Source organism: Camelus bactrianus, chromosome 17 (genome assembly GCF_048773025.1).
Source record: "Camelus bactrianus isolate YW-2024 breed Bactrian camel chromosome 17, ASM4877302v1, whole genome shotgun sequence".
NCBI classification, from domain to species: domain Eukaryota; kingdom Metazoa; phylum Chordata; class Mammalia; order Artiodactyla; family Camelidae; genus Camelus; species Camelus bactrianus.
Window position 1 is genome coordinate 37,723,893 of NC_133555.1, and position 14,510 is coordinate 37,738,402.

Sequence of the window (14,510 nt, forward strand, 5' to 3'; positions counted from 1 at the left end):
GAAAAAATCCTTGGGGGCGGGAGCCAAGATGGCAGAGTAGAGAGACTCGCAACTCACCCTCTCCCACAAATATACCAAGAATTACATCTACAAACCCACTGAATCGCACAGAACACCTACTGAACTCTGACAGAGTGTCTCTCATTTCGAAATACAGGAGGACTCTCACAAAATAGTGAGAGAAAAAAGGAAAAAGAAAAAATCGGTGCAGAAATGGTCCTGCAGGGAGTTTGCAAAAGATGAGACTGATGAGAGCTTAACGTCCAGAATATATAAACAGCTCATACAACTGAATAAGAAATAAAACACACAGCCCAATCCAAAAATGGGCAGAAGACCTACAAACAAGCAATACTCCAATGAAAACATACGAATGGCCAGTAGGCACACGAAAAAACGCTCAATATCGCTAATTATCAGAGAAATGCAAATCAAAACTACAATGAGGTATCACCTCACATCGGTCACAACAGCCATCATTCAAAAGTCCACAAACGATAAATGCTGGATAGGGTGTGGAGAAAAGGGAACCCTCCTGCACCGCTGGTGGGAATGTGGTTTGGTGCAGCCGCTATGGAAAACAGTATGGAGATTCCTCAAAAAACTAAAAATACACTATCATAAGATCCAGCAATCCCACTAGTGGTCATATATCCAGAGGGAACCTTAATTCAAGAAGACACATGCACCCCGATGTTCAAAGCAGCACTATTTACCATAGCCAAGACACGGAAACAATCTAAATGTCCACTGACACATGACTGGATAAAGAAGCTATGGTATATTTGTACAATGGAACACTACTCAGCCATAAAAAATAATGCCATGTGCAGCAATGTGGATGTACTGGGAGCATGTCATTCTAAGTGAAGCAAGCCAGAAGAGAAAGAAGAATACCACACACCACTTACATGTGGAATCTAAAAAAAGACAAACAACAAAAAACAGATCAACGAACTGATTTATGAAAACAGAAACAGACTGAGAGACACAGAAAACAAACTTATGGTTACCAGGGGAGGAAGGGGGTGGGGAGGGATAAATTGGGAGTTCTATTTGCAGATACTAACTACTATATATAAAATAGATAAACAACAAGTTCATACTGTATAGCACAGGGAACTATATTCTGTACCTTGTAGTAACCTACAATGAAAAAGAATATGAAAATGAATATATATATGTGTATGTATGACTGAACTATTATGCAGTACACCAGAAACAGACACAACACTGTAAACTGACTATACTTCAATTAAAAAAAGAACAAGCCTTTTTAAATTAAAAAAAAAACAAGTCTTAGTTTTAATTTTCATATCTACAGTTCAAAGCACTGATCACACCACCATGACAATCAACGCAAATTTACAGAACTCTTCGTTGTATGCTAGGTCAAAGGTAAATAACCTAAATATGCATACACTAAACATTAGTAAATAAATAAATAAATGTTTACCCTTTCCCGGGGGTGCTGTCCAAAGAAATCTGGATGCACAGCAAAATAGAAAGGCCTTAAGGCGTTGACTGCTTCAGCTCCCGACAAGGCTCTCGAGTACAGAAACCAGTATGGAAATATCTTCCCCAGACATAACCTTTTAAAAAGATGTGGAGTTGTCATTCACCAGCGCGCTGATACACACAAATCCTGACTGTATAAAGTGACAGTAACATTAAAATGACTACGTATGGAAAATACCACAGACACAAGATAGAAACCAAAGTGTAAAACTTTGTGGTTTTCTGAAATCCACAGAAGTTTTAACAAGCAGTCAGTGCCACATGTTTTCTAATGCAATATGATGATGCAATATGAGAACATAATATTTAATAATAATAAAAAAATTTCCCCTCAAAAGTCTGCCTTGAACTATTAACTGGCTTCACTGTAAATGACGATTTTCTAAATCATTTTCTTCTTCAGATTAAAAAGAAACCCCAGTATCAATAGTGTAATCTTTTCTTTACAGTGAAAAATATTTTGAGAATTGTAATACTTAGCAAGACGTACAAGACGTCTCAGTTCATTTCCTCATTACTAGTATGCTAAAATTATTCTAGTTGGATAACTTAACATTTTGTCCTTAAATTTTGGCATAACTCACCCGGGGGAGTTTTTTTTAAAAAAAGTAGTTTTAAGTCCAAATAAAATTATTTGCAATTTCCGGGAAGCACTTCCATGACATCTAATTTTGAATGTGGTAATTTATCTTTTCCATTCTATGATGGACTATGAAGGATACTGTGCACGTTTTGGTCTCGTATGTGAGGTAAATGTACCCAGTCTTTGGAAAAGTGTTTCGTTTTTGAAACGACTGAGGTTACAGAATCATTTCTGAAGATTTTTTTTTTTAATAATTGGGAGATCACCATCAGATTTTCAGATGACCTTTTGTTTTCTGCCTTTTTACAGGTCCTTGAACCTTTTATAAAGTCAACATATAGGCTGTGCATTAAGGATTCTAACAGGAGTTTAACAGTAAAGGAAATGAGCAAAGTCCTCGATGGGAGGCAGTGTAAGTGAACGTTGGTGACACCTGCACTCACTCCCCGCCTGAGCCTTAGTCCCCGTTTCCAAACGTCTGATGGACACTTAGCTGTCCTGCCAGCCTCTCAAATGTTATGTGTCTAAAAAAAGGAGCAGAGGTCATCATTTCCTTCCCAGCTCGGCCTGGATACAAAAGGCAAGGAAGCAGTTAGACGGCTCTATCCAGGATTATCGTCCTCACTTCTGTTACCGAGGTGCCGCTTTTCTCAGAGCTGCTCACGCACAGGACCCGAGGGTTACCACTGCCCCAGTTTGCTCAGCGCCCCCTCCCTGTTTTCACTCCTGAAGTCTTGCGTCCTCTCGCTTTACAATGTCCCTTGAAATCACTCCTTCCCATTTTCTCTGCCACCAATGACCACCGCAGAATTGGACTACGTGGCTTTACGATCAGTACGCTCTCCTTTTTTGTTTCCCTAGCCACACTGTGCACAGGTTGATTTTCCTAAAATCCCACGATCACTGTATTCCTGACTGAAACACCTGTGACGGCGTTTCAGCTCCGGCAGATTAAGACCCACTCAGCCTGGTACGTCAAGTGCTCTCCAGTGACTCCCCATCTATCCTTCCAACTTGATCTCCAAGCACTCCTTGCAGAAACCCTCAGCTCCGCCCCCTGTGATCTTCCTCATCCTGCCCTTCTCTATCACTTCTAAGTCCTAATAAACCCTCCCCATGCCCACTTCCCCTGGTCCAAATTGCACTCGCTCACTCATTACTGCCTTCCTACTGTGTGCCAGGAGGCCATGGGCCCTTCCCCTAGAACTCCTCTTTTGTATCCTCATTATAAATAGTCTTTCCCTCTTCTAAACTCTAATAAAAGAAACTGTGTGCCCCATATACATGGAACATAATACCACAATATGGAAATGCTCTAGACTCTTCCTCAACTACCACTGCATCCCTGAGGACAGTGAACATGGTTAATAGGGATTTACTGCTGTCAGGGAGGTCAGTGTGGGTCTGTTGGAGAGCAGGGGCCATGACAGGATGAGAGGGGCTGAGGATTCCTGGGAAAGGCAGAAGGTAGGAAGAGCTTTCAGACCATGGTGCAGGCCTGACGCCTACAGAGGAGAAAGGGGAGAAAGGAACACTGAGGGGGGTCTGCGGCTGCAGCCCCATCCCAAGGGTTCAGCCATGCCACGGGGAGTCCTTGAGCCAAAGCCCCCCACTGCAGGTGCCCTGTGTCCTGCTGGAGGGAGCCTGACTTTGTGTTCCTGCCCTGCTGAGCCACTGAGGGCCTCAGGGCAAATCCGTGTGGACCCACAGGGGCAGGGGGGCTCAGCAGCTACCACCACAGGGACTGGCACGTGCATTACTGCTCATGTGTGCACAATGAATACACAGTGTTTCATGAAAGGAAAAGAGCCAAACAAGAAAAACTAAATCAAGGAAAAATAAACCCCATACAATATTGTGTCACTTTAGATTGAGCAAATTTGGCATGCGTACATCTAGATGTATAAAGAGGTGTTAGGAAAGGGTTAGATTCTGGAAAAACGAGTCAGTAGAACAGCAGACTTCCTGTGTGAAGGGCCAGAGAACAAGAGTTTCAGGCTTTTCACACGGGAAGCAGCCACAGGCAAGAAATGAAGGAGTGTGGCGGGGCAGATCAAACTTCATTTACACACACGGTCCATGCAATCAGCTCAGTTGTGAAATCAACATAGTAACCACGACCAACGTTAAAAAACAAAAAACCCCAGAGAATATTTCCCGGAAGAGAAAATATTACCAGATACTGTGTGTGGCAAGGGTAACTCCTGTTAAGAAACTTTTATTTTTATGAGTTGTGATTAAAATATAGTTTTCTGAAGGCCAGGATCAAAGGAGCTGGGAAAGCGTGTCTCCAGTACACAAGTACTATCACTATCGGTGGCGTGGGGCTGAGGAGGTGGGCGGCCCTGAAGGAAATGGCCCAGGAAGTGTTCTAAAGCCCAGTCCTCCTGGCTCCTGCGGATCAGAGCACAAGGACACCACACTTTTCCTGGTGTTCTACAGCTAAACACGATGAACAGCTCAACATCCGACCAACAACCTTTCTGGACATTTTCTAGGATCTCAGTTTCTCTGTTTCTCTCTCTCTCCTTTTTAACAATTTTTTGTCATAAATTCAATCAGAGCAAGTCTCCCTACATTTGGTAATTCTCACCATAAACTGAGTTGGTAGAAAGACTGAGTTGTTCCTCCTAAAGAAATTCCTTTTAACAGTGACCATTTACTGAGATATTCATGTACGTAATAGCCATTTAAAGGCACTAATTATTGCCAAATATGTTTTAGAAATTTAAAACTTCACATGTCATTTTTATTCAACAGATCAAATTTTATTTTGGTTATATACTCTGATCCAGATAAATATTTTATTTAAAAGAAGTTGTGGTATATTTATACAATGGAATACTACTCAGCCATAAAAAGAATAAAATAATGCCATGTGCAGCAACACGGATGGACCTAAAGATCATCATTCTAAGTGAAGACAGAAAGAGAAAGAAAAATACCATATGATATCACTTATATGTGGAATCCAAAAAAAAAAAAAAAAAAAAGAAAAGAAAAGAAAAAAATAGGACACTAATGAACTCATCTACAAAACAGAAAGACTCACAGACATAGTAAACAATCTTACAGTTACTGGGGAAAGGGGGTGGGAAGGGGTAAATTTGGGAGTCTGAGATTTACAAATGTTAGCCAATATATATAAAAACAGGTTTCATAAAATTTCTTCTGTATAGCACAGGGTACTATGTTCAATATCTTCTAATAACCTTTAATGAAAAAGAATATGAAAACAAACATATGTATATATATGCATGACTGGGGCACTGTGCTGTACACCAGAAACTGACACATTGTAACTGACTGTACTTCAGTTGAAAAATAAAATAAAATAAATACTTTATTTACCTGTTTTGACTTGACTATCAAGAAGCCAGAATGAAATCTAATAAGTAATTGTTTGATCAGTTCTATTTTTTTTTTTTTTTTTAACAAAAGAGCTCCTTTCTCTACAGGGCATCTGGTCTCTATTCTGATTACCCTACATGTGCCTGTTACTGTGCCAACCAAATTTTACTGCTGAACTCCTTAAATCCTTTCTCGAAGTGCTAGATAGGATTTAGATTATACACACATGAACAGCAAATGTAGCAGTCAGATGACCTTATAACACAATTCCAATGTAAAGTGGTTTTCTATACGACAGCCATAGGCTTGCGGGCGATGTGATAAGAACTGTGCTAAGGACAAACTTCTACCTTTTTTCTATCTTAAACTTTTCACACTGAACTGTCCTGAAAGATGGTATTCTTTTCACCTTCTATTCCAAATGGAACTCGTAGAAGAAAGATCTGGATATGCACATGAATTTTTTTTTTTGATTCCTGCCCTCCACCATAATATCCACAAAATATTTAGAATTTGATAAATTAGGATAAATTGAAATTAGCCAAATACATAACAGATTCCACCCCGTCCCTACACTAGTTACAGCTTGAACCACGAAACTTACCTCCTCACAGGTCTCAGGTGGCAAAACATTTCTGAGTACATATGCAGATCAACTCCCGGGCACCCATCAATTGCTGAAAAAGTTAAGCAGATACCAATAATGAGTAAGTGGAATTTAAAATTAAAAACACGTTGCCATTTGCATTAATGCCCCCCCAAATGAAATGCTTAGTTATAAATCTAACAAAATATGTATAGGATCTACATGAGAAAAACTATAAAACTCTCATGAAAGATATTAAAGAATTAAATAAGTGGAAATTCCATGTTAATGGACAGGAAGACTCAATACTGCCAAGACATCAGTTCTTTCCAACTTCATCTGCAGATTCAATGCAATCCCAACATAATTCCAAGCAGGTTCTTTTACAGATATCAACAAACTCATTCTAAAGTTTATATGGAGAGGCAAAAGACTCAGAATAGCCAACTCAATACTGAAGAGGAGTAAAGCTGGAGGACTTACACTGCTGGACTTCAAGCCTTACTGTAAAGCTACAGCAATCACGTTAGTGTGGTACTGGTGAAAGAACAAATGGATCAGTGGAAGCGAACAGAGAGCCCAGAAACAGACCTACAAAAATACAGCCAACTGACCTGTGACAAAGGAGCAAAGCCAATACTATGGGGCAACGATAATCTTTTCAACCAATGGTGCTGGAACCACTGGACGTCCACAAGCAAAATTACTAACCCAGTCACAGACCTTCACAAAAACTAACTCAAAATGGATCAAAGACCTAAATGTAAAATACAAACCCATAAAATTCCTAAAAGATTACCTAGGAGAAAACCTCGATGATCTTAGGTATGACAGATGACTCTAGATACGACACTAAAGGCACGATCCATGGAGGAAAGAACTGAAAAGCTGAATTTTATTAAAATTAAAAACTTGTGCTCTGGGAAGGACAACGTAGAGAAAATGAGAGGACAAACTACGGGAGAAATTATTTGGGAGAAAATATTTGCAAAAGATACACGTATCTGACAAAGGAAGCTTTCCAAAACATACAAACAAAACAAAACAAAACAAAAACCCTTAAAACCCAACAATAAAATGGACAATCCGATTAAAAATTCAGACCAAACACGCCTCATGAAAGATGACATACAGATGGCAAATAAGCATGTGAAAATACACTCCACATCATTTGTCAGCAGGGAAATGCAAATTAAAACAGCTATGAGATAGCACTATACACTTAATAGAAAGGCCAAAATCCAAAACACTGACAACATCAAATGCTGGTGAGGATGCAGAACAACAGGAACTCTCTTATCATTGCTGGTAAGAATGAAAAGTGGTACAGCCGCTATGAAAGACAGTCTGGTGCTTTCTTACAAAACTAAAGGTACTCTTACCATATGACCCAACCACCACATTCCTTAGTATTTACCCAAATGAACTGAAAACTTATGTCTACACACAAACCTGCACATGGATGTTTACTTTTATTCGTAACTGCCAAAACTTGGAATAACCAAGATATCCTTCAGTAGGTAAACAGATAAACTACAGTACATCCAGACAACTGAATATTATTCAGTGCTATTACTATTATTTCATGAGCCCTCAAAGCCATGAAGAGGCATGGAGGACATGTAAATGCACATTAATAAGTGAAAGAATCAAAGAAAAAAAAGAAAATGAATACATGTATGTGCATGTATGACTGAAGCATTGTGCTGCACACCAGAAATTGACACAACATTGTAAAATGACTATTCAATAAAACTATATATTAAAAAAAAAGTGAAAGAAGACAATCTGGAAAGATTATATACTGTATGATCCCAACTATATGACATTCTAGAAAAGGCAAAACTATGATGATAGTAAAAAGATGAGTGGTTTGGAGGGGAAGAGGGACGAAGAGGTGGAGCACAGAGGATGTTTAGGGCAGAGTCACTACAACGGTAGATAACACGTCACTGTCCAAGTGTCCAAACCTTTGGGGTGTGTAACACCAAGAGGCAATCCTAATGTCAACTATGGCCTTGGGGTGATAATGATGTTACTATAGGTTCACTGATTTTAACACATGTACCCCACAAGGGGTGGGAGTTGTGTGTGGCAGGGAGGGGATATGTGGGAACTCTGCGCTTTGCTCACTTTTGCTGGGAACCTAAAACTGCTCTAAAAAATAAAGTCTAGTTTTTAAAAAGGTTAAGTAGGTAAAAGGAACATGATTTGAATCACATGAACTTTTCCAACAATTTAGAGCTTCAGCAAGAATTTCAATGAAACTATAATCTCCAACGTCAACTGACCAAGTGATTTAAAAAATCCTATGAGCAGTCTCTTATAAAAGTCTTGAAAAGCCTTTTATTATTTACACAATAATCACCAGGTAAAAAGTCCTTTTCTGCCCCCTGCTTCTGAAGCTCTGAGCTTTCTCCATGCCTCCATTCTCACAGACTTGCTGAGCAGTATACACATTGAGAACAAACCAAAGGGCTCAAGTCCTGTTCTGTCAAATTTTACACATTAAACATGTTTTTAAAAAATATTTTCATAATTAATGAAATAATTTCATAATTAATATATCTGAACCAAGGTAATGTAATGAAACATAACTGTCATTAATAGAATGATAGGAAGATGTATTTTAAAGAAAAATCAAGAACGGCCTATTAAAAAAAAGTGCATTTTCAAGCAACAGTGCATAGTTGTATTTATCTTCTGGTTGACTGCTGCGGCAAGAGTCTTGTGGATACACTGTGTCACAGGCATTCATTTAAATGTTTAAAAGGGTGATTTTTACTTAACCATTCAACTTGCTATTCTATAACACAGACACCAGAAATACTCCTCCCATTTGGAAGATTTCTGAGAATAAATGGAGACACACTGAGGAAGAAAGAACCATTCTGATTAACGTTTCAGTGCTGCCCATGACGAACTGAAATCTCACCAAAGGTCATCACAAAGTAACTGAACACTGCACTTAGGTAAGACGGCACGGGTACAAGGCTGGAAGCTTGCAAAGAAGAGATGAGAAGCACAACCCTGCCCAGTCCAGACCTAGCTCTCTCTAGGTGATAGGTAGCAAGTTCTTTCCCTTTTCTTCTTATTGCCTAGTCTGTTTACAATGAACAGGTGGAGTACGTTCTTAAAAATTAACAACAAAAAAATCAGTGCTTCTAACACACAAAATTAAATGACAAAAATGAATCCAGCAGGGACGAGTGTCATTCACTCAGTATCTAAGACAGGCCCCCAGCTCTGGGAAATGTGTCCAATGACAGTCCTTGATGATGGTCGCAATCTAGCTCAAGAAGAAAACAGCTTTTCCTACTTACACATAATGATGTTCCATTTTTTTACATTATTAAGAAAATTTATGCCACTTAATTGCAAAAATACCAATAAATGAGCTAAAACTGTGGATAAGAAACAAGGAATAGACTCAAGAGGCACATGATCACCCGAGTACAAGTGGGAAACAGATGAAAGAATAATGCAGCCAAGCTCTAACCAAAATCCTTTTTTCGGCAGAAAATGATCCTAAAAGCAGCCCTGAGAAGTCAGAAGGACTGAACAATGAAGGAAGCACTTAGGCCTACGATTACAACATCAGCAGAGTAACCTGTTTTATCGGTCTCTTGCAGCAATGTTTTAGAAGTTCATGAAATCAAAATGTCTCCATCCGATGTGCAAATGTAGGCTGTCCAACAGTCATGCTCCGTGCCGGATTTTCAAAAGCAAGGCATCAAAACAAACAAAATGGGGGAAAGAAACTCACGATCACTGATTTGAAATAAAAGAGGTGTTAGGAAGTTTAAAAGTTCAAGTATACTAAAAAGGTAATAAAATTTTTTGAAATCAACTTAGAAAAGACTGACTGCCTCAAATTTGATTCACAAAGAATTTGAGAGGCAGGCAGCCAAGTTATACTGCTTAGGAGTTTACAGAGCTAAACATCTATGAATAAAAACTGGTAAGAGGCTGATTGAGCCAAGAAAGCCACTTACAAGATTTATCTGGAGTTACTTGAGGATTAGTCTCCGAAGAGTCACTCACAGCAAAGTTGCAAAAATTAGGGTATCTATCCTTAATGACTTTCAAATACTGAGCATAAAATATGTTGTGCAGAGAATTATAGAGCATGTTTTAGAAGTGTTTCCATCAAAAATAATCAAAGCAACAACAAAAAGTTTTGTAGTTCAAAGTACTGGTCTTTACTTGCCCAGAAAAATTACTCATTCACTGTTACTTTGTATTCATAGGGATAATTAAACTTAGTACTGAGCAATGACTAATAAAGAACATTAATACTTGGAAGTGTGACAAGAGATTCTCCCAAAGAAAATAAAATGTTCTCAAATACAAGTCTGAATGTTAAATCAAGGTCTCCAGATAAAGAATTTTAAAAAATTAGGCTATTATAGATTAAGAGTTAGGTGTTTTTCTGCCTCTTTTTTTGGTAAATAGGCTATTTCCTAAAAAAAGGTTCACGCTGCAGTAAAGAGAATGAGAAACTACGCTTTGCTTTCTAGTAAGGTAGCTACTAGCACAGGTGAGCACTACGAACTGAGATGTGTTTTAAGTGTAAAGTGCCTACTGGATTTTAAAGAATGCAAAGTATCACGTTAATAATTTTTTATACTGATTAGATGTCAAAATGGTAACTTATTAAAATTAATTTCACTTGAACTTTTTGCTTTTTTAAAAAAAAAAGCAAAACACAACCAGCTTTTACCTGTCTTTAATTTTCAACCAGAAAACTTTAAATTCCATCTGTGGCTCACATTATATTTCTACTGGACCACGTTGATGTAGGCCAATTCAAGGCAAATTGAACACGACATTGTCAGAGAAGGCAGTCCGCACAATGGTTAGGGAGGCTGGAGCCTGGAAGATCTGAATTCAGATCTTGACTCCATCACTGCCTAGCTGTGTGAGCAAGGACAAATTGCTTCACCTTCCTGAGTCTGTTTCCTCATCTAGTAAATAAGACAGATGGTCCAGGAGCAGTTGGTTTCTTTAAGATGAATTAGCTTAACTTGTGTGTCGTTGGTAAGCAGGGGGAGAGATGTTACATGCATGTTTCTCCCCAGCATGTTAATGATTGGAAATGACCAGAGGTGGGCTTTCTACAATTACAAAACACTTAATAGAAAAAACACCTGAATGTCCCCTAGCAGTTCTTTCCTTTGGTTTAAGAAGCAGACAGTTAGTGGCTTCAACTGTGTCTGCATTTTTCCACATCAAGCCATCTGGGAAGCTGCCAGTGCAGATGAAAAACCCAGAAATTTCCACATGTCTTGTTTTGAATGGTAGCCTTGGCTAGTGTATTAGTGTGCAGAATGCCAAGATTTCCAGCATATATATCACAGGAAAAATACCTGTGTCGTATGTACTATCACCACAAACTGACTATAGTATGTCATACTATAGTCAGCTGGGCAGGAGTAGTTTGCTCAGAAACTTTGTCTTTGCTGTAGAAAATGTCTACTAAGTTACTGAATTTTATTGAAATTTGTCTTGATTTTATAAAAAAGGAAAAATGACAATCCTAATATTGAGAACAAGGACTAACAAACTTACTACAAATGAAACAGCAATAAATATGTGTATCATTGTTGGCTTTTATCTGATGCTCATTAGACTGAAGGTATCTGGACTGTGTATTTAAGAAAAAAAGGCTGCAAGACAGATTTAAAATGCTGGAAATATTAATTAAAGATTGTTTCTAAAAGGTGAAATGTAATCTTGAACATTTTAATTATTTTTGAGCTCTCTGGATATGGAATCCTGCATCTGACTTTTGTACACGTTTCTAGGAGGACATCATGTGAAAGTAGGTGTTACCTCTCTCATAGGATTTTTGTGAAACTTAAGCAAAATAATGTGCGTAAGTGACTTAGCAACATCTGACAAACAGAAAATTCGTAAAAGTGGTAACTGTTGTTACTTAACTCAGAGCGTATAAAAACCTGCAGAATTCTTTTTTTTCCCCTTCTAATGAGAGCTCATCTATAGACAGAGCACACAGTTAAATGCAACATTTTCCCTGAAAACAAATTTTGTGATAGGAAAACTCAGAATTATTGCAATAAGGGATCGATGCCTGAAAGTCTTAGAAAGACATTGTAAGGCTACAGACAAGTCAAAATGCACAAATGAACAATTTAATTTCACAAACTTTAGCTAACACAGTGAATCTACCCCCAAACAAGTAAATACGGCTTATTATTCAAAGACAAAGAAAGTTAGCACTTGCTTAATAATAAAAACACTAAGCTTTCACAGTGGTAGCACTTCTCATTTCAAAATGGAAAAGAATCGAAGTGGGTAAAATAAAGCATATTGTGCCGTGGCAACCGCCTTTTTTATGAATTAATATTGGTTTTTTAAAGACACTGTTTCTCAACTGTGAGGTGGAGGGCCAGTAGGAGAGGGTACATGACTTCTTTTTGCCAACAACCCTCCCTTCTCACCCAGCAGTGGTATTTCTATAGAAAAATGCCTACATACATAATAAGAAAGACATTTATTTAATAATTCTGATCTACACTCAAATAAATTATTATTCTAGGATGACCATTTCCTATTTAAATTCTTGGAAAAAACTGGTTATTTCCCATAAGCTCTCCTTTAAAAGTGGGCTCTGACAACTAAGTAACAGGGAAGATGTGATCAGATCAGGATTCAGTTTTGGAAAAGGCAGAAGAGATAAGAAGGCAAGAAAGAGAAGGAACCATCCTTTAGGGCAAGTGGTTCTCAAGCTTGAGAACCACTGGCTTTAAGGAATCCTGATTCTATCACGTTATAGGACGGAAGCGGCTGGTAGGAAACCTTTAAGCTTTAATTCTTTAAATACAGTTGCTTAATACAATTTTAGGAAAAGATCTTTAGATACCCGATTGTATGCTAAAAGTCAAATGAAGATTTTAAGTTTTGCTTGAACTCGTTCTTTGTTTCCTGTGTGGTTTACCCATTTTTTAAGATGAAAAAAAAAAAAAAAATCTAAGCGTAAATAAGGTTAAAGGCGGGCAGGCACAGCTGCTTGCCCTCTCCTGTGCCACAGATCTTGGGTTAGTCCTCATCTTTACAAGACCAAGCACCCAATTTTATCACTTTGGCCAGAAATAAACAGGCCCTGGGAAGACGAAAGATAAGGGGCCTGACTGATAATTACCAATGTCAACTTTTAAATTTACTATGAGAAATATAATTGCTAAAAAGGCCAGAAGATTCAGATCTGTGGTTCTTTTCCTTACAGGATCAGCTACACAGAAAATCAAATTACTATCAGCAGATTGAAGAGCCACTGCTTCAGAGTTGAACTGGGGCTCCCATTTGCTAGTGAGAGAGTCCCAACGCCTGGGGCATCCAGGTCAACTGCAAGATTCTGGTCTTCAATTCATACATGAGTGGTTCTTGCCCGTATTCAAGGCAGCCACTATTCTTCCATTAGGAAAAGGCCTCAGGCATACTACAAAATAACTAAAAAGTTTCCTCTGTCTTAACCACACCTGGGAGAAACTCTGGGGCCTTAACTCACCCAACTCATCAACAGGCATTTACCCAAGCATTTATGTGCCAGGCTCTATGCAAGTACTGAGAACAGAAAAACATCAAGACAGTCCCACCTCTCCAAAAACTAGAAGAGAGAGCCGGAGTGAAAGAACACACAAAGCAGACAATTATAAAACACTGCAGCAAGTGAAACGACTTTGCCATGCAGAGTGCGCGGGGAAACTCCCAGCTGATAACACTTAGAACGGCTGGGTTCTGGAAGGTTTTTCCCAGGAGATGGTATCCTCTGGACCTCTGGAGGGCTGGAAGGATGCAGTTCATTTACAAACCATCGTAAATGGCTGCTGTAATCCACTTAATAGTGTAATTACGTTCTATTTCATAAAATGAAAATTTCTGATTTTAACTGTGCTGTTAAATTCTGTGCTGTTAAATAAAGGGAAGCACTAAATCTGTGCAGTTTCAAGTCAAATTCGGTAGAGATATCTAAATTGGTGGAAAAGCCAAATTATGAGTAGGTTAAGAAAAACTTTTGTTTAAATTACTTTTTATAGAAACAATGTTTGCCAAACAGAGGTCTTCGCACTGATCTTTGGCCATTTGGCACAATTTTTATTTGAAAGTAACTTATTTTAACAGAGTTAATAGCCTCAGGCGGCTCTCATTTAAACTGTGACTTTTCTTAGCAACTATCTTGTAAGATTTTAAAAAGTAGTTTGTTCTATCAAGGAGAGATAAAAGCATTCACTGCTTTTCAGTTTAATACTTCTTAGGTAAGAGAAAAAGGCAAAAGCTCAGCAAAAGCAGGAAGCCCTTTGGAAAAAATTAGTAAGTTACAGCAAAGCAAAGTATCTAGGTTTTTAAGCTTCCTTTTCTAAATCTTTTGCTATGAGATGTGAATCACAGCAATTTCCTACGGTAAGTCAAAGGCTTACCGTACCGGGGAAATGTGATAGTTGGAAACAA

At 38.4% G+C, this 14,510-nt stretch overlaps 1 protein-coding gene across 2 annotated transcripts in view; it reads right to left on the bottom strand.

The window, feature by feature from the left end:
• TCAIM (T cell activation inhibitor, mitochondrial) overlaps positions 1-14,510 on the bottom strand; it is a 41,390-nt gene that overhangs the window by 25,978 nt on the left and 902 nt on the right. For both annotated transcript variants that reach the window (XM_010945928.3, XM_010945927.3), the window contains exons 2-3: positions 6,057-6,129; positions 1,457-1,592 (exon numbers count right to left, since the gene is read on the bottom strand). In XM_010945928.3, coding sequence (XP_010944230.1) covers positions 1,457-1,592; positions 6,057-6,097 — 177 coding nt within the window. In that variant the 5' untranslated portion in view covers positions 6,098-6,129. The remainder of the gene's footprint in view (positions 1-1,456; positions 1,593-6,056; positions 6,130-14,510) is intronic.